General features: G+C 41.0%; 1 protein-coding gene across 1 annotated transcript in view; it reads right to left on the bottom strand.

The window, feature by feature from the left end:
* Window positions 1–18,574, bottom strand: part of calcr (calcitonin receptor) — a 53,488-nt gene that overhangs the window by 24,014 nt on the left and 10,900 nt on the right. The window contains exon 2 of the mRNA XM_058619553.1: window positions 1,877–1,943. Within this exon, the coding sequence (XP_058475536.1) occupies window positions 1,877–1,921 (45 nt within the window). The 5' untranslated portion in view covers window positions 1,922–1,943. The remainder of the gene's footprint in view (window positions 1–1,876; window positions 1,944–18,574) is intronic.

Genomic DNA, 18,574 nt, shown 5'->3' with positions numbered 1-18,574 from the left:
GACTTATCTCAAACACGCCTCTCAGAGTGCCCGGGCTCTCACTCGTGCTTCTGAATCATTTGAGGAGTTTTGATACTTCCCCTGATAGATTCTCTCCACGCTCATTTCACCCCCCCAAAAAAAAGTAAAAAAAACATTCTTACCTGTGTGACTCAAGGTTAAGACTTGGAGAAAAAACAAATGGTGATAGCGTTGCTGTCCCGTGTAGCAGTTTAGCAGCCGTACATATGATGTCACTCCAAACATTGAAGTAAATGACGTCATACATACGACCACCAGGCCACCACCAATATCAACGGACGAGCTGGATTTTTGAAAAGAAAGAAAACACATCCTCTCTGTCCCCGCTCCTTTTCTTTTAAAATTACGATTCATTAATCCTTTATGAGTCAACATGTCAGAAAAGCACAGAAATATGAAGCAGAAATGATACATACACACACACTGGTATCATTCACAACCTCAATGTCAAGGTTGATGCTGAACAGCCAAGGAAAACTTTCATTCCACTCCACAGCATTGATGAATAGTGGACCGAATTGTTATTCTAATGCGGGGCAATAACTCAGGAAGGACGTGTGTTTTTCTGATGTGAAAGCTTTTTTTTTTTTATTTAAATCCTGAAGTGAAACACGTCCACGGGGTCTGATGAATACTTGCCGCCGAGCATTGGAGAAATGACGAGCCGCTGTTTTTAAGGGGCTATTTTTAACCGGGAGCGCTCATTAACCCGACTGGAGTGATTTGTAAGAAGGGTGGCAGCTCCGTCGACGGGAAATCTCACCGTTTGATTGGTTTTTATTAAAACACCGTCGTCACTGTCATGTTCACCAGACAGAACGCGGCGCCCAGATGTGTCACTTTAGCGACAACATTGTTAAAACACTTCCAAGTGATTGAGCAATGACATGACTTCACGTCACGTTAAATGTTTGCAAACACTAGAAACGCACTTACGACACTTACGAATACGACTCCACCATTAAAATCAGGCAGATTTTGCATTTGGCTACTCGGATTAAGACGAAGCGGAGCCGTGGTTCTCAAACGTTTTTACTACCAAGTACCACGTGAGGAAAAGGTTGAGCTCTTGAAGTCAAAAACTGCCCACACTATTACATATGTGCAGTATATGTATGCACAAATGACCACTAATGCACTTAAGCACTTTAACATCTTGGCCACTGTTGGACATTGTCTCATATTTAATCGTACTGATGCGCTGTGGCCTGCCGAGGGACTGAAGATGCATGTTTAATCTTGCCTATTTACATTTATATGTTGATTTAATATGCGCGCTCCCATTATGAATAAATATAGCGACAAATCTACGCCAGCGTTAAACCACGGTAGCGTGAATGGGTCGAGCAAAGTCTTTTCACAGGAGGAAGATTTATGCCCAATAAGATCATTTGCTCTCTCGTCATCCTCCTCCTCTTCCTCACGTATACTTCGCACACTGGTGAAGCGAAATTAGATGAAGATGGAGCCAGTTGACTTGTTTTTATTTAATTTATTATCATTTTTTTTTTTGTCTGCTTAATTTTCTATGCAGAGTATATGTGGTTTCAATATTCCAATTTTGCACATGTAGAATGATACACATAAGGATTAGTTATCGTAAGAAGGGGACAAATGCATCACGTCAATATCCTTTGTTATGAAGCGGCAAAGCAAGCGATAAACTATAATTCATTTGAAAAGGTCAGTAAACCTCTGAGAAGAGAAAAGCATTAGATCACAGCACATGACAAGTCTGCAGCAGTTAAAGATAATTGAATCCTGGGACTGCGCCACGTACAGTACATGCAGCGTACTAAAGGTTTATCTTACAGAAATCCTTTTCAATTAAAAACAAATAAAGTGAGTTACTCACCACAAGGAGAACCCAGAGGGTCCACAGGGAGCCCACACACCTCATAATCGTCCTCTCACAGGCAAATCTGAGAAAAGGAAGAGGAGAACGACCAGTTTAAAACTATCATAAAAAAAACCCGTCAGTAAAGACTGACGTGTTGGCTGCACCAAATCAGGAAGATAAACTCTCAGGAGAAGACAGCAGTGATTATTCTGAAATGCAAAACACTGCAGCAGGAGTGCAGGAGCAGTTTGTGACACTGCACACGTGTGTGTGTGTGTGTGTGTGTGTGTGTGTGTGTGTGTCGTAGAGACAATGTCGACATGTGAAACAGCGGCATCAAAGAGTTACGACGTTAGAGTGTTTGAGGAAGAGGACAGAAACAGACGGAGTTGAAGGTTCTTCATCATCTTGTGCTGGGCCTCCACTCCTGCACAGCTGCCAGTTCAGTAACTGATTGCATGCGTGATTAAAATGAACTTCAGGTTCTCTTTGCTTTGGCGTGCCGAGTTCCCCCGCTGGAAGCCCATCACTCCGCAGTTTGAACAGTTAGGACGAACCACTGACTGTGTTCCACAGACCACAGAGGCCCAGGGAAGTTTCTATCTGACAGGAGCAGCCGTATGTCACGTGAGAAACATTCTTAACATGCTTTTGGAGGAATAATAACATTACTATGACAAATAAAACACCTACATTTGCAAAGGATTCAAAGTTCTCTGACCAGAGATCCTCTGATTTCCCCTCAGATTCCAACTTTCTCTTCCAAATGTCTTTAAAAAAACAAAACTAACTGTAAATATAGTCATTGAAAGTATATGATTACTGTAATAAATAGTGGCCCCAGATGATTTGTGTTCTGGATCTATTTAACTCCCAAAAAATGACTTCCCAGGCCCAGATATATCCCCAGCCTCTGTCTCATCCGTGTATAACGGAGATTATATTATTAGTCTGTTAAGATAATTAACACAAACATAATAAACTCTCACAAGTAACGGCACACATCTGCTGCAGCTGCAGAAATGTGAAGATAAATGACTGTATTTGTATTACGTGATTATGCATGCGCTTTGTGGATAAAACAAAGAGATTTGAAAAATCCATAAACATTTATGAATCAACAGTAAAAAAAAAAAAGAAAGAGAGAAAATAATATATAAATAGACAAAGAATAGAAGTGAGCTTTTCTGTTGAAGATGAATGGTTTCACCCCTGAAAGAGAAACTGTATTTTTTTTCAATTTCAGGGCCTATTGCTCACACCTCGGTCTGAAAAAGAATCTCAACCCCAGTGCCTCTCACTGTTTCTGCTCAGGTGTTTGGAGTCCACCTCTGAACTGCGCTCATTATTTCCAGTATAATAACAGCCCTTACAGTTTACCCGTGTGGACCCTGCCTGCTGGCAGAAAGGCACATATTAACAAACCATACCATAGCTTTGCTTTGAAAAGAAGCAAGAGAAGAAAACCAAAAGAAACATTTAAAGAAAAATCCAATCAGGGACAAAAGCATAACAAAAGACGAGGGGGGGGGGGGGGGGGGTGTATGGATCTAAACACAAGTCTATCTGTAAAAACCATCGTTATGCTAAAGCAGAGAATTCACCGCGGTCGATTGTCAGATAATCGCCTCCGGGTGAGCGCGAGCATATGACTGAGTCTAAAAGTGAGATAAACAGATAAACGGCTTGGATGTCTGACCAGGGTTGCCAGTGAGGAAAGAAGCTATTGGCTGTCCTGAAAGTCTCTAGAAGCAGAAACACCGTGTGTATGTAATTGTAATGTCTGCTGTAGGAGAGAGGAATAACGTCTGGAAGAGACAAGAAGTGTAATGTGTGTAAATGTGTTTCTAACTACAATCATTTTAAGTCACAATTCCAACTCTCTGACCGAGAAGACACACTCAAGCGGAGTTTGTTTTAAATTATTTTTATTGATTTTCTTTTCTTTTTCCTTTTTTTTTAAATTTATTTTAGACCAATACAATTTTACAATTACGGATCAGCCAGCGGTAGCTTCACGCATGCACGGTTCGTTTGGAGTGGACTTGCAGGTGGGAAGGACCGCTGCATGAGGAGAGGACCGGCCTCCTGTGAGCGCACTGGGACGGGGGAGGGGCTTTCACGTCGGATTTTCTAATTACGCCAGAAAAAGTTGGTTTTTTTTTGAAAAAGAGTCACCAGAGGGGTTTGAAGACTCGCTAAGTTGCTAAGTTGGCAGCATTGTATTTGACATGCTTCTGATGCCGAGTTGTTTCTTATGTGTCCTCCCACAATAATAAGTCCTTGTATAGAATAGACGACTAAGTAATGTTAAAATCTACATTCTATCTACATTTCACATTTGAAACCTATTCAAACTACAAAGCTAACTCTGTCTTTTTGAGTAATAGGTTGAATTACATCAATTACAATTTCTCAGTATGTCTTTTGAAACCAGAATGGTGATACTTTCATGTCGGGCCTCGGGTAACACAATGGCTAGAGCTGGCCCTGGAACAGCCAATCAGCATCCAACTAGACACGTATATATATATATGTGTACATGAGAAAACACTCGTATGGCGTGTGCGTGATGTTTGTGTGGCAGGCAGATGAAAGTGTTCCCACATTATCACACCAGCCTCAGTCCATTATTAATACATTTCTCATGCTGCACACGTGACACCTCGCTCCAACTCAAACCTCCCGGCTACATTTGAATTTCAGCAGGGACTCTATATGCAACTATGCTTTTCTTGCCTCGCCCATTAGCTTTACGCTCGTCCGCTAAACATAGACACCGGCACATTCTTCCGGGGCCATTAGGTTCCGCCGCGCTACGAGAACAGTGGCACGAAGCATGTGGAGTTCATTACAGAGACGAGGCTCCCTGCGGTGATGACAAAGGAACGCACTCAAAAGCCTGAGCGCGCAGTATATACACGACTGTGCATAGCTGTCACGACGGAGGCGCTCCAGAAATGCTGGTCAGCACTTTAGCCACTGGGGCTCACATGACGAGGCAATTATCATCTTTTACAACATTAATTACTACAAGCTCATGTGGTGACTGTTTGTGACCATGAGCAGACATGGTTTTATTGGTGTCGTCACTAGTAAGTAATGAATCTTTTTAAAAGTCACGTCAAGCCTGAAATACAGTACATTTTTTAAGTTTGTGAAAGCCAAAGACATAAACTTAAGTCCATGTGATCTTTTCGCTTTTGGCTTTATTTCGTGTCTTCGGTCGCAGTCTCTCCCCCTCTTCCCATGTTTTGCCGTCGTCTTAATTTAGCCCTCTCCTCTCTTTCATCTCCGCACTATTCTGAGATCATTGCATCACTCTGGCAGCAGAAGAAAACCCACATTTTGTGCTGAAGGATGCAAGAGGCTCGATCTGCCTCTTGCATCCCCCGCCCCCCACCGCCCCGCCATCATCAGACCCCATCACTCAGTCTGAAGGGAGCAGCCATACGGACGTGGGTTGGCGTCCCTCTTCCCAGGCTGCAACAAATGAGCTGGATTACAATAAAAGCTCCAGTGCGGATTATTTTGAAAAATGGACAGAATGTGAGCGTTACCCACAATGCTGTCATATACGTCTTTGTGCCGTACTATACAATCTTAAAGGAATCTCTTCACTGCCTGCACATCTAACAGTAACACTTCACGTCCTCCTGACTAAGCTGTGGATTAGACATCATTTGCTTCTTCTGAGATGAATGCATGACTGAATAAATAATTTGCACAACAAAATATTATCTGCTTAAACCCTCACTTAGGTTATATCGCGTACAGTACTACATTGTATGTCTTTTTTTAATGACTATAACCATATTTAACATTGCACCAGCGCTTGAAGCAGGCCTGCCGGCACTTCTTCATTTGACTATTTTGAGTACCGGTGTTGTGCCGAAAAGAGACTGCTTCCCGAAAAACGACGGGAACGCGCATCAGTTCAGAGGAAGTGAGCGTAGGTCATGATATGGTAGATATGGCAGGCGCAGCACAGATAGAAATGTTTTTTTTTACTGTGCAATAGAAATGTCCTGTAGCCCAAGTGAAGAGGCTTTGATCTATAAATAAAGTTATATTTCAATACCTCGGTTTCAATGATTTTTATGAAGATTAGGAAATAATGCAGAAAAGAATGTAGAAAGTTTTAACGTCATATTAGAGAGCAATCATATAACACATAATGAGAAATTGGTAATAACGAGTTACATTTACTTCATTACATTTACTTAAGTACATTTTTGGATAACGTGTACTTTTAAGAGTATAATTATGAATACAATAATGCAGTATATATATAGAACTGTAACTGTAACGGATTGCCTTTACATTCTGCATCACATTCTCTGTGTTTGCCAGATGCATGTACAGGGAATTTGGTCAATATCACTCCTTGCAATAAAGAGTTATAGCGTGCAGTCACTTTTCGGCACTCAATATGGTCTGAGGTTTAACCCTTTAACCCATCTGCACTTTTTTTTTTGCTTATTTTAACCATAAAAGAGCCAGAAAATGAGTGCTTTTGCCCATTTTTCCAGAATAACCTTCAATATCTGGCAGTCACTTATGATGCACTGCATGTTAAAATAGTGTATTAACAATTTAAAATGAAGAAAAACAAAAAAAACCCCACTGTGTTTGTGCATGAGCACCAAATTTTGCGTGTTGAATTTGACATTTGTGTACAGGCGTTTTTCCAGCTCTCTCCTCTCTGGAGACAAAGACACTGATTCGCCAGCTTCCTGCAACAGCGCAACTGAAATGACCATAATAACCACACATTGGCTCATTTGACGTGCAACTTCCCATCTTTCAGAAACTGTTGGAATTTTCCCGATAGCACAAACTGTCGCGCAAAGACAGTAATGCAAAGTGCGCTTGTGCAAACGCGTCGTCTTCATTGCGCTCGGTGTTAAAGGGTTAAATAATCATTGTTGGAAAAGTTAAGGACAATCTAAACATGAGACTATACATTTAAATAAATAGGTGTCGTGAACACCACGAATATCCTGTTGTACATTTCATTTCCTGAGGTGTTTTCATAATTTAGCTGACAGACGTACGCGCCTCATATGGATAAGAGGGGTTAAAAAGGAGAGAAGGGCGTTCTCCAGGAATTAACTGGTTGTTGATAGAGCGGCAAGGTGTATGGGGTGTGTCCCCGTTAAAAGACACGGATGCAGATGTCCAGTTTAGTGTTGGATTTATTGAAGTGTGTGTGTGTGGTTCTATAATAAAGATGAAAATAGCAATCAGTACAGAACACCATGAATAATATTATAACACAATATTATAACCATAAACATAAAGGACTGTATCCAGTTATCAATAATATGCTAAACATTCATTATACACAATTACCTCACACGAGGCACAAATCAACCACAGTGAGAGTTAGCTGAACATCATCAACAGCATTAACAATATTCACAGGTAGACAATACACATTAGCACAACATAACATCCTGGATAGTGACACATCATAAGCTCACCTCTGGCATTTACGCACAATAAACCCAGGATGTACAGGCGAAAGTTGAGAAACAAACGAGGGAAGATCATGAGCCATCCACCGCTATATCAGGAGGAAAAACGAAACCTAGACAGTACGGCATCTCACACACACGTGTGGTGCGTTCAATAGCGTCGGAATGGCTATGGTGCGTTCATGAGTGTCGGACATATGAAAAGTCACCAAGAATACAATACAACTGAACAGTAAAACTCCTAAACAACATGGGCTTTCCAACAGGGGTAGTGGCACTTGTTTTTTTCCCCCCACTTCACACGCCCGGCGTTGCACTGATAAATAAGTTTGCTCCCTGACAGAACATTGATGTGGAAATCATATGTGAATCCAATATTGCCACAGAGCAGCCGTGCTCACCGATATACAGCAAGCGGATTAATTAAAGAAAAGCCACAATGTTATAAGCATCTCATGTCATTATGTTACATTGCCCATGCCTGAAATCCCATTATATTCCTACAGAGGTTTGAATAATATATTTGTGCATTATGTTGTAATGATTATGTGACTTATAGCCTATCAGGAAAAAAAGGTGAAGGCAAATTATACGGAATTAAATGGGGAAAAAAAGACCATATAGAAAGAAAGTCTCAGTCTGAAAACCTATAGCATGCTTTGGAAAGACAAATACTAGACTGGAGAAAGTGCCCAGAGAGCACAAACCTCCCCCACGGCTGCCAATAGCACAGACTATGAGTTACTATTACATGATTTCTCCAAAGAAATAATGACATTTTCACCAGATCTTTTAATGAAAATGTCAAAACCTCCTATATCTTGCAAGGTTAGCATTTAGCAAAAAAAAAATCTCTACTCAGACAAACATGGCTTCTCTGAATGCTTGCTATATAAATAGCATCATAATGACGCCAAACCCGTGCATATCGCTGTCACTTCTCACACAACAGTGAAACACCTTCTTGTGTCTGCGTCAGCTTTGCACCGAGGTGAAACAGGTTAGGCGTGGAAAGCTCTGCAGCTTCACTCTTTAATGTGTTTTTTTTTGCTTCGTCGTCAACCTAAAAATATACCGTATATAGCGGTTTTCTCCAATTAAGGGTAAAAAAAGAACAAGCTTGCATCATTTCCTTACCCTCCCTGTCTTCCCTAAATCCCACTCTTCTCTGGGTTCTCATTTCCTCTGGCCTCTATTCTCTCACGTATATATCTTTGCTGCTTTAATCTATTTCCTTGCTCGTCTTCTTTCCCCATCTCACTCACTTCCACACTCCTCTTGATTTCAGCCTGACCCCCCATCCCTTCAAAAGCTCTGCTCTACCTGCTCCAGTCACCTCTCCTTTCCTCCTTTTCCAGGTGTGTTTTCTCTTTAATTCGCAGCGACACGTCCTTTAAATACTGAATAGGTTCCCTTTTTTTGTGGTGACACGTCATATTTCCAACTAATCTGTCTGCGCCCCACAGAATACACTCGTATAGAAATGTCCTCGGCTGTCTGTGACGGGACAAGCACACGAGACACAGAGCTGCATCTAAATGACTTGAAGGAACACTGTTGTTTAGATCTACAGAGCTTGTAGTTCACATTAAAGGGAATTCTTAAAAACGGATCATGTCTTGTAGTTGGATATTTTTTTGTTCCAAATGTTAAACTTCATCTGGTATAAAGTTGAATTCCAAAATGAAGGAGAACTTCAGGGCTGTATATCAGACATGAGAAGTATGGGAGTAGTTTCTCCAGGAGCTGGAGGGTTGACTCAACCTGAACCTCCTCCACACAATCTATCTGCACATATTCTCCTCCTCGAGGCAAAAGAAGCCTGTCGTACTTTGACTTATTGACAAGGTGGCTTGACGGTATAGGAGAGCCTCACCTGGCTGTTGAGGATCCAGCTTCTGATCATTCTAGGAGCTTTATGACTTGCTTAATGCTTTTCCTGTGTTACTTCACTGGCGATGTCATTATTCTGCCTCGGCCTTCATCTTTGTGAACAGAAACAATGCGATGTGATTCGTCTGCTGCGTCCTTGATCTGAAAACAGACTCTGTCAAGCGAAGATAATTAGTAATTATCTCAGCATTTGGAGCCAAACAGTGACAGACAGGGCCCCGACAGTAATTACTAATGGTGGCTAATATTAGTGGACGTTTGTTTGAGGTCCGCCAATATATATGCAGGGAAACAAAGAACACGCAGCTGAGCGACTACTCCGTCTCTTCAAGAACCGCTTGTAAACTAATCTCTTGCAGGAGCACTTCCTCTCCTCCAAACCCCTCTAAGCATGCTTCAGAGCACTGTTTCACCCCATCTCCTCTACTTTATTACAGATTTTCTTACTGCCAGCCCTGAAATGAAATTGAATGCACTCCTGAAAAGCCCTTTTCGGCTGATTTGTTTTGCATGATAATGATTAGAATACTGAAGTTACGGCCCTGCATTAGTGAGACAACAGTGAGGCCTGGTTTACTGTAGTTCGTGATGATGGTCGACCAGTGGGAAACCAAACTGGTTATGACAAGCTTACTCATCTTCACATTGGATTAACAAATTAAGACACAAGTGAATGCACAAAGTCTTCATCGTCTCGGATTGATTCGATTGTCTCCGTCATTATCTGCAGGAGGTCAGCGTAATTAACTGCAGACGCCGTCTTCCCGGTTTTGTCTATTTAAGCTGTTTTCTTCTTTCTCAAAATTGTGCACATGATTATCTTCCAGTAAGAGCACAGAGCTGATTTTATTCTAAGTGGCACCAAAGGTCACCACCGCCCCCCACCCTTTCATAAAAGCCATTTCATTTACTTTTTTGTGTCTGGCATTGAAGAGAGAATAAGTCCTGTTACTCACCCTGAAGCAGAATTCTGTCTCTCAGCATTTGCACTTGAGCATCTTTCTCAAAAAAGATGCATCTCTTAAGCTGATATAGAAGCAGGAATTTACGTTTGAGGTCACTGAAGCGATCGTGTGTGCGTTGTTTCAACTGTTCATAATAATCCCGACTCACACTGGCTCTGATGTCTGATACCTATCACATGCCTCTGCTCCATGGCGAGAACGAAATTGAAGGGGCAGGTGTGAGATAAATGGGATTTTTTTCGGACAGAGAAAGCTAAAAGGGGAGCTCATCACATCTCGAGTCGAGACATTATCCAGATACAGTGGTTGGGGGGGGGGGGTTGGGGGGGGGGGTGTAATCCAGCACCTATCGCTGCCTTTAAACTCCACTCTCCTCTCCATTTTTCGTGTGAGTGACGTAGAATCCTTCTCGGTACAAGTTACTTATCTCACGTTTGCCAGGCAGACTGATAGGAGCCTGGCTACTCTTTTCTTCACTCACTTATGACTACATGGAACAGGTTTGAGCCTCGAGGGCCATTCTTCAACTCCAACAGCTAATAACTCAGCTGTGGTTTAGGTTTGCCCTTGCATTTTTTTTTTGTTTTCCTTTTTCATTTTAGGTACATTTAGCAATCTGTCCTGGACGGATGTGTGTTTTTTTTTGCCTGCTATAAATAAAACATGCTTCTGTATTGGTGGTCACTTCATGGCAGTGAGTCAAGCTGTAAACATTGCACTGAGAGTCATCCAGTATTATGACCATTAAAGGTGATACAGTTGCCTACACATTTAGCAAGCATGCAGAAACATCATCACTCCGTCCTCTGGTGAGTCTAATCTATTATCCTGAGCTCGAGTGTCTCTCCCCTTTTTCTCATTTTTTCTTTCATTTTATGACACAAAATAATGCACCACAGGTTTACAGCTAAAGCTGTGGTAGGTGACTTTCAAATATAAACAAATGCCCCTTCAAACCATTGACAAATGAGTTCACACAAAGCAGATTAAGCCCATTAGCTCCACCCGACTCTCTCTGTGTGGCACAGTATAGCAGTGTTTTGTTTTCATGTCTTAAGCCTGCCCCCGTACTCCAGAGGCTTTTCAAATCTGACTTTCCGATTTTAAGGAAACGTGGGAGACCACAGACACGGCGAACTTCTCAATGTTTTAATCGTGAGAAAGCACAGACTGGACAATCTAGACAAGACGCAGGACCACACACTTGGCATTTTAATCAAACCATTTCAGGGAGGATATTCCAGGGATTTGGGATCTCACAAACTCGTGTAATTTAACGTGACTTCAGAATGTCAACAGACATAGAGGTGGACACACTACAGAATAATTTGGCCGGATTATCTGTTCAAATCAGTCTAAAAACGCATGAGACATTTTACGTGACTGAGGAGGTGAGGCCGAGGAAGCACAGGTGGCTCAATATCCGTGAAGGTTCTCAGTCATCCAGAATTGAAGAAGCCTCTTGAAAGAGAGGCGAGGTGTATCAATAGTGGACATCATAATTCCAGAAGGACTTCATAATCATATTTCAGACACGATCGCAATTCTGGCTTCTCGCGAATGTGATCATGCGGTATTGAAAATGAACGCGCCGCCAACAACAACTTCCATGCCCGCGATATAAAAACAACCAGCATTTCAGAGACTCCCATTTTCTCATTCCTTAATGACCTTAGCCAAACGAAGGCTTGTATAAGTGACCCAAAAGCCCAAATCATTAACCGTAACAATTAAAACAAAGAGCTGAAAGATGATACAATGCCTTGTCGGGGAGAGCAGCTGCAGAATCAGGTCATGTTCTTCAGTACATACTCAATCACCAAAAGTGAACTCGACTCCATCGTTCAATTACATGCTCCATATACATCCTGGCATGACCTGGCGCCCATTATGCTCAGCTTTTTTGGAAACTTCTTCCATTCCTTAGTCCCACTCTCCTGCTCTCTGTCTCTTTCTTTCCTCCCCTCTGTCTGTCTGACTGTCTGTGTGTCAAGGCTACTGTCATGGTGGTCTTTGCATTAATATGCAGACTCAAACGTTCCACAGGATTCGCCGTGTGCCTCAGACCAGTTCAGGTCAATGTCAGGGCTTCTCAACAATGTGTTGGGGCTCACATCTCAGCAAACAACAAGTAACAAGTGTTCCAACACCTTTAGGTATTGCATGATTAATGGCATGTGGAAGAACAGCGAAAGCTACTGTTTCCATCTGTGTCGGAGAAGAAAACCCAAATGAGCACCATGCTGATTCAGTATTTGTTTGTTTGTTGTTTTTTAAGAAAGCCTGGGATACAATCTGAAGGTGTATATAGGTGAATATAATTTAAGTCTGCATATAAAGGAGGAGACAGGGTTAGAGGCGAGATGACCAAGTCTATCAAGTTGCTTTTCGGGAAGTATAGCATGCAGCTTTTCTGAAACCACACAAGCAACTGAAACGTCTGTTTTTCCAATTACCTAAAATGTATTTACCCTAAATAACTTCCATTAAAAGGACGACAAAATCAAATAAAGATTTTAAAAAATAATCTTTAGGTTAAACCTAATACAAAGCTCTAGTTTTCATTGAGTCTGATTAAGGTATAATTGCTATTGTATAACTTAGTTTTCCCCAAAAGCCTTGAGATATCCGCTTTTTAGAAATAATATAACTATAATACAACACATTTCAGTTAATCATAAACAGATATTAAACAGTGTCACACATACAGGAGAACAAAAGGAGAACACAAGTGTGATACGGCATTGGAAGCTCAAGCTGATTTGCATACAGGTGATTAATTCACACTAATGTCACCAAATCCCCAGGGTCACAGCTGGGATGCTTATTGGTTAGCAAGTCAATTTCCACATCATAATTATGAAGTGCACTGAAGAAAACGGTTCAAGAAAGGCCATCATCACAACAGTCCTGGCTTTATTTCTTGAGGACAGCTGTTGCTGTCATTACTGTGTGAGTCTGCACTTACATAGCTTTACTTCTCTGGGACTTGCCATATGGGGAATATTGAGTACCACAAATACGTTATCATATACCGCATTTATAAACTTAATGTGCATTTCATGATGCCGTCACCAAACATGACTGGGCTTCCCACGTGACTGGAGAGCACACAGCTGTGAGTCTCACCAGTTTTATAAAGTCCCCTTTTATAAGATTGTCTCCCTGTGAGAGTGAACTAGAGCTGCAACTAACGATCATTTCATAATCGATTAATCTGACCATTATTTTCTCGATTAATTGATTAATCGTTTGGTCCATGATCGGTGTTCATCAAACCTGGAAATGATGATGTTCCCTAATGTCTTGTTTTGTCAACAAACCAGAATGATTTATTTGTTATCCAGAGCAAAGAAATGAAAATATTCACATTTAAGAAGCTTAAACAATCAGAAATCTTGTTTTAGTCATGAAAAAAGCTTCAAACCGATTAATCGATTATCAAAATAGTTGTCCATTAATTTAGTAATCGATTAATCGATTAATTGTTTCAGCTCTAGAGTGAACACTTGTTCATCTCTGTATGTTGGACTGGACTAGTGACCTGTCCAGGAACGTACCCCGCTTCTTTTTGCCCTATGTCAGCTGGGATTGGCTCCGACTCCCCTGTGACCCTCTTGTGGAGGATAAAGCAGTAGACGATGAATGGATTCATTAACATTTTCTCCCTAAATTTATAACGTTGTTCTGTCAAATAAGCAGTTCCCTCCCTGAACCAATTATGTGTCACCTTTTTTAGTGTCAGCCTCTCAGAAGTGGTGTCAACTTTTCCAGGCACTTGCAGACATCTGCCACAGAATTAAGGGTATGTTCAGGGGATCAAAAAAGAGAAGGGTTTCATCGAGAAACCCTTCTCAACAAAGCTGTTCTTTGTTGAGACACAGTTGCAAGGTGCTTTTCTACAATTTAGGACGCAGCCTATCTGACCCGCACTTCATACTTTCTCCTTTATCTTATTAAGTACTCATCCTTGTTGTAAAATATTTAGTTTTTGATGGTTTCTCATATAATCAACCTCACTTTCTTTATATCAGTGATGCTGCATCATGTTTTATATTGATTAGTGAATTGACAGGGAATATTAAACTGAAACTTTTTTTTAAAAAATAGCAATGCAAATTGAATTGCAGTATCTGATCACAGATGTTTTGGCAGTCAAAATGATTATGACAGGAATTGTGACCGAGTAAAAAAGTCTGCTTTATGAGGATAGGATGAGGGAAAGGGCTTATTTCCCCGATTACCAAACACTTCTCTTGAATCATATACCATTTTGATTTCAAGAGAACGTAAGATGTATTATTAGTAGTGAGTATAAACTGAATCACTGAGGTCCTTGGGATTTTTTCCCCTCCTTCCTGTTGCAGGAATTACGAGCTGTGTGCGTAGCTTTGCAAGCAGAGCCCTCTAGGAGTCCTTCGCTTGAACGAGATTAAAGGTTATATCTTAAATGAAAGCCCCACGCAGAGGCTACAGACAGTAATGCAACGTTATGGATGCCAAACTGCCGAAAAACTGCCGGGTTCAAGGGATCGGAAAACAACGGTGAGTGCAGCGAGCGACGGGCAACGAGTGGACAGCAGGTATAACATGGCTGCACAGATCAGCTCGTTGAGGCATTAGCAGAGGAGCGGTGCTACAAATCAAAGATAAAAGGTAAACCCCTCCGGATCAGGGATCGCAGTCAAAGTGAAAATGGATGCGAGAGGTGGAGATCAGAGGCCCCCGAGGGCAGAGATCACACTTAATCCAGCGACTCAATGTCAAACTCAAACAAGGCGGTTCAAAAAGCAAGCAGAAGAGAAACGGGTCTTATGTGGACGGTAAATGATCGGCAGCTCAGGGATGTGAATGGAACGGACAATAAAAAGAGAACCAAAATACAGCAGGTACACAGGATAAGCACGTTAGACATCGCAACAGAGGCTTAAAAGGTTTATAAGTCTTACATGATCCAATAAGCCCGGAAAATAAAGCCTGCGAAACACGCACTCATATACAGATGTGTTGGAGAAATTCCGATATACTGAATACAAAATACTTTAGTTTCTGTCTGTGCCATTGTTTGCTTGTGTGTTTCCGTCAAAGAAAAATCTTTAGCAGACACAAAAAAAACCTATTTCCACGAAGGCTGGAAACTAATACAAAGTTTACTTCCACACAAAATGTCTATTGTGCTGTAAATATCACCATTCCAGACACATCTGCACGGCTGACAGCAGAGAAAAGGTGTTCTGGGAGTCTTTCTTTATGCTGTGTGTGTGTGTGTGTGTGTGTGTGTACGTATTATTTTCCTCTTTATGACCTTTTCTAGCACAAACACTGATCGTGTGAGGACCAGTAGTCATGGAGACCAAAACCCGGTTCCCTAATGAGGCAGAACCTCATTTCTGAGGAACTAGTTACGTTTGGGGCTAAGATTTAAATTGTGATGAGGTTTAGGTTCGGGTTAGCCATTAACTGGTTATGGTTAAGGTCCTTAAGGTTAAGGTTACGCTCTCCATCACATATGCTTTTTTAAAAACATGTTCAGTTCTGGTTCATTGTGGTAAAATATCTTTGTTGTCTTCTTGTATTTGGTTTATTTATTTTTTAATGTGCCTATAGATCGATCTTCTTACTCTGAAATGTGGCCATATTACCAACCAATTGTCTGGTAAAACAGATTTACTGCAGCGCTGTTTCTCCTGAGAAGCCTTGAATTTTAATTTGGTAAATGGGTGAGGTTTTTAAACGTGTAACTGGGGACAGATAACAAGAAGGAGGCACTGTTTGGCTGTTTTAAGGCAAGATTAGATGTGGAAAGGCCTTGAAATAAAAATGTGTTTAATGTTTAATTATATATATAGAGAAGTTTAATATTACATGTTAAAAGAACACGCCACCTGTGCCATTTCTAAACCAAATACCTCACAGCTAATTATCACTCGCTGTTGAGCTGAGATGTTGTTGTGATGTCACCTTCGGAGGCCTCCAGCACACCTGACGCAGAGCCAACGACACCGTTACGAAAGAGTCGTTAAGAAATGATCCGCATGAAGCAGAAGAAATGATGCATTGTTCACATTTGTTAGTGTTTAATACGATAATTTGATCTGTAACGATGCACAAAACTCTTAACAGATGAAGACGGCTGGAAACACCAAGGGGCCTTTGGTTGGAAGAATGTGAAGAACAGACTCGCTGTTTTCCCAGTGAATTCATTTCAGATTTCTTTTTGTGCCAGTATCCATGAGGACACCGCAAAGGCGCAAAAATAATTTGACATTAAATGGCTTAATAATAACCGCTGTATGTTACTGATTACACATACAGATGCAATCGTTCCGACATTATTAAACCTCAGAATCAGAAACCAGAAAGCCTTTTCTTGTCACTGCATAGGAACTCTTTGTCAAGATACAATTATCATCATCTGACAGGTGAACTCAGAACCCCCCCCCCAGAAACAACCAAGATTTCAGAAAGATATATATATATATATATATTAAAAAAAAAAATGGAGATAGCAGATAATGACGGGTGTAAGTGCCGCTGCTGTCTGAGCTGAGTGAAGCGGGATGAATCCAAGCCTTCATTGATGAGGCTCCTGAATCGTCACCAAGCCAATTTTATTGTCCCGCATCCACTCATCTAATTGAGGGTGGAGAGTGCACGTATCCTTAATGTGACAATATCTATTCCAGGTAGCCGTTTCTCGCTGCTGCACATTTATATAAATTCCTTTATTTGCAACTTCAGTACAACTTTCCTATGACGGACAAAGCAAATGTCTCTTGATTGCCTACCCCGCAACGCTGATTCAAGCTTGATTGTTCTCTGACTGTACGTCTTGCCCTACGTCCACAGCTGTGCAGTATTAAAGACATTTGCAATTCTAATTTACGCTAAATATATAGTGTAAAGTGGGGAGGCAGTTTTTCACACCCTCTAATTGCTCACGCCTCGGCACCTACAGTAAGACCACATTAGGATGGCTTTGGCAGAGCACGGATTATTGACTGCAATTTAAAGTAGTGGTGATCCCTCACTCTCTTCCCAATACTTAAAGAATATTTTTTTAAAGTTTGCCCTTTACATTGTTAGAGCTCATTTGTGTGATCATGTCATCACTAACCGTAAAACACCAAGCGTATCGCAGACGACGCGTTTGCGCAAGTCAAAGCCAACGTGTGGTTATTACGCTAATTTCACTTGCGCTGTCGCAGGAAGTTGCTGAATCAGCGTCTTGGAAAAAAACGCCTGGACATAGTTTCCATTTTTTCCTGTTTTTGGACATTGAGACAAAGACTTTACTTTTAATATGTTTGATACTGGTCAACTTTCAACCTTGACACGCAGAATCTGGTGTTCATGTACAACCACAGTGTAACTTTTTGATTTTCTTCTTTTTAAATTGTTAATACACCATTTTAACATGCAGTGAATTGTTAATAACTGCCAGATATTGAAAGTTATTCTGGAAAAATGGGCAAACGCACTTAACTCACAGGACATTTTATGGTTTAACCTTAACGGTTATGGTTAAAATAAGTTAAAAAAAAAGGCTTAAGATGTGAAAGGGTTAATGTATATGTATTAAATGCATGCACTGGTTAAACGCGTTAAACGTTAATCTTGTTTTCACCGTGGTGCGTTTCTGCCCCCAAACCATAACCCATGTCAACAATTAATGATTAGACTAGTGTAAAAATGTGAGGTTCATGGCTGCTCAGACACAAATATATAAACCAAAATAAGTAGCTCCAACTGGCAGCATGCACATTGGCTACTGGTTATGTTCCGTATCTCATCGGTATTCTTTACACACACATTGGTAAGGTACATATTTGGCTAAGAAAGTGTGTCAAGTTACTGTCATGCATCCGGCCAGTGTGTGAGGGAGAGCATAGGACGAACAGTATTTGAACAGGAAATGTGCAAATTGAGGGATTTTGAATGAAAACTAATTAAGTGGACTAAGTTATCCTCACCTTCCTCTCCTGACCGCACGTCCCTGGTCAAATCTTACTATCTGCGAATTCGTGACTAAGCAAATTTCACCAAATGTTATTCCTTTTCCTTCAGAAGTCGAAGGACAGTGTCCAACATTTGATATTTTCACAACAGCTTCTTCTTCAGCTCCAAAGGTGGCGAAAGACGGACGATATAAGATATAAGTGTGTGGCTGGGTTACGGCTGAATAATCAATTGTTCTCTAATCGAAGACGCAATTTAAATTTAAGGCAATTGGCAGTTGTTCCGTTCTGTTTTTGATTGTCCTTCTTTTCCAATTTATAAAGTGTGATTCATAGATTTTTGAAACAACATCTTCAAGTTTTCATCATTGCATTAGTGTATAGTGTCATGTCATGTGATAATGCTTTATGAGTTAC

The sequence above is a fragment of the Solea solea genome, chromosome 20 (assembly GCF_958295425.1).
Source record: "Solea solea chromosome 20, fSolSol10.1, whole genome shotgun sequence".
Classification (NCBI taxonomy): Eukaryota; Metazoa; Chordata; class Actinopteri; order Pleuronectiformes; family Soleidae; genus Solea; species Solea solea.
Note: the sequence above shows the minus strand (reverse complement) of the source record. Positions and strands in the feature narration are given on the sequence as shown.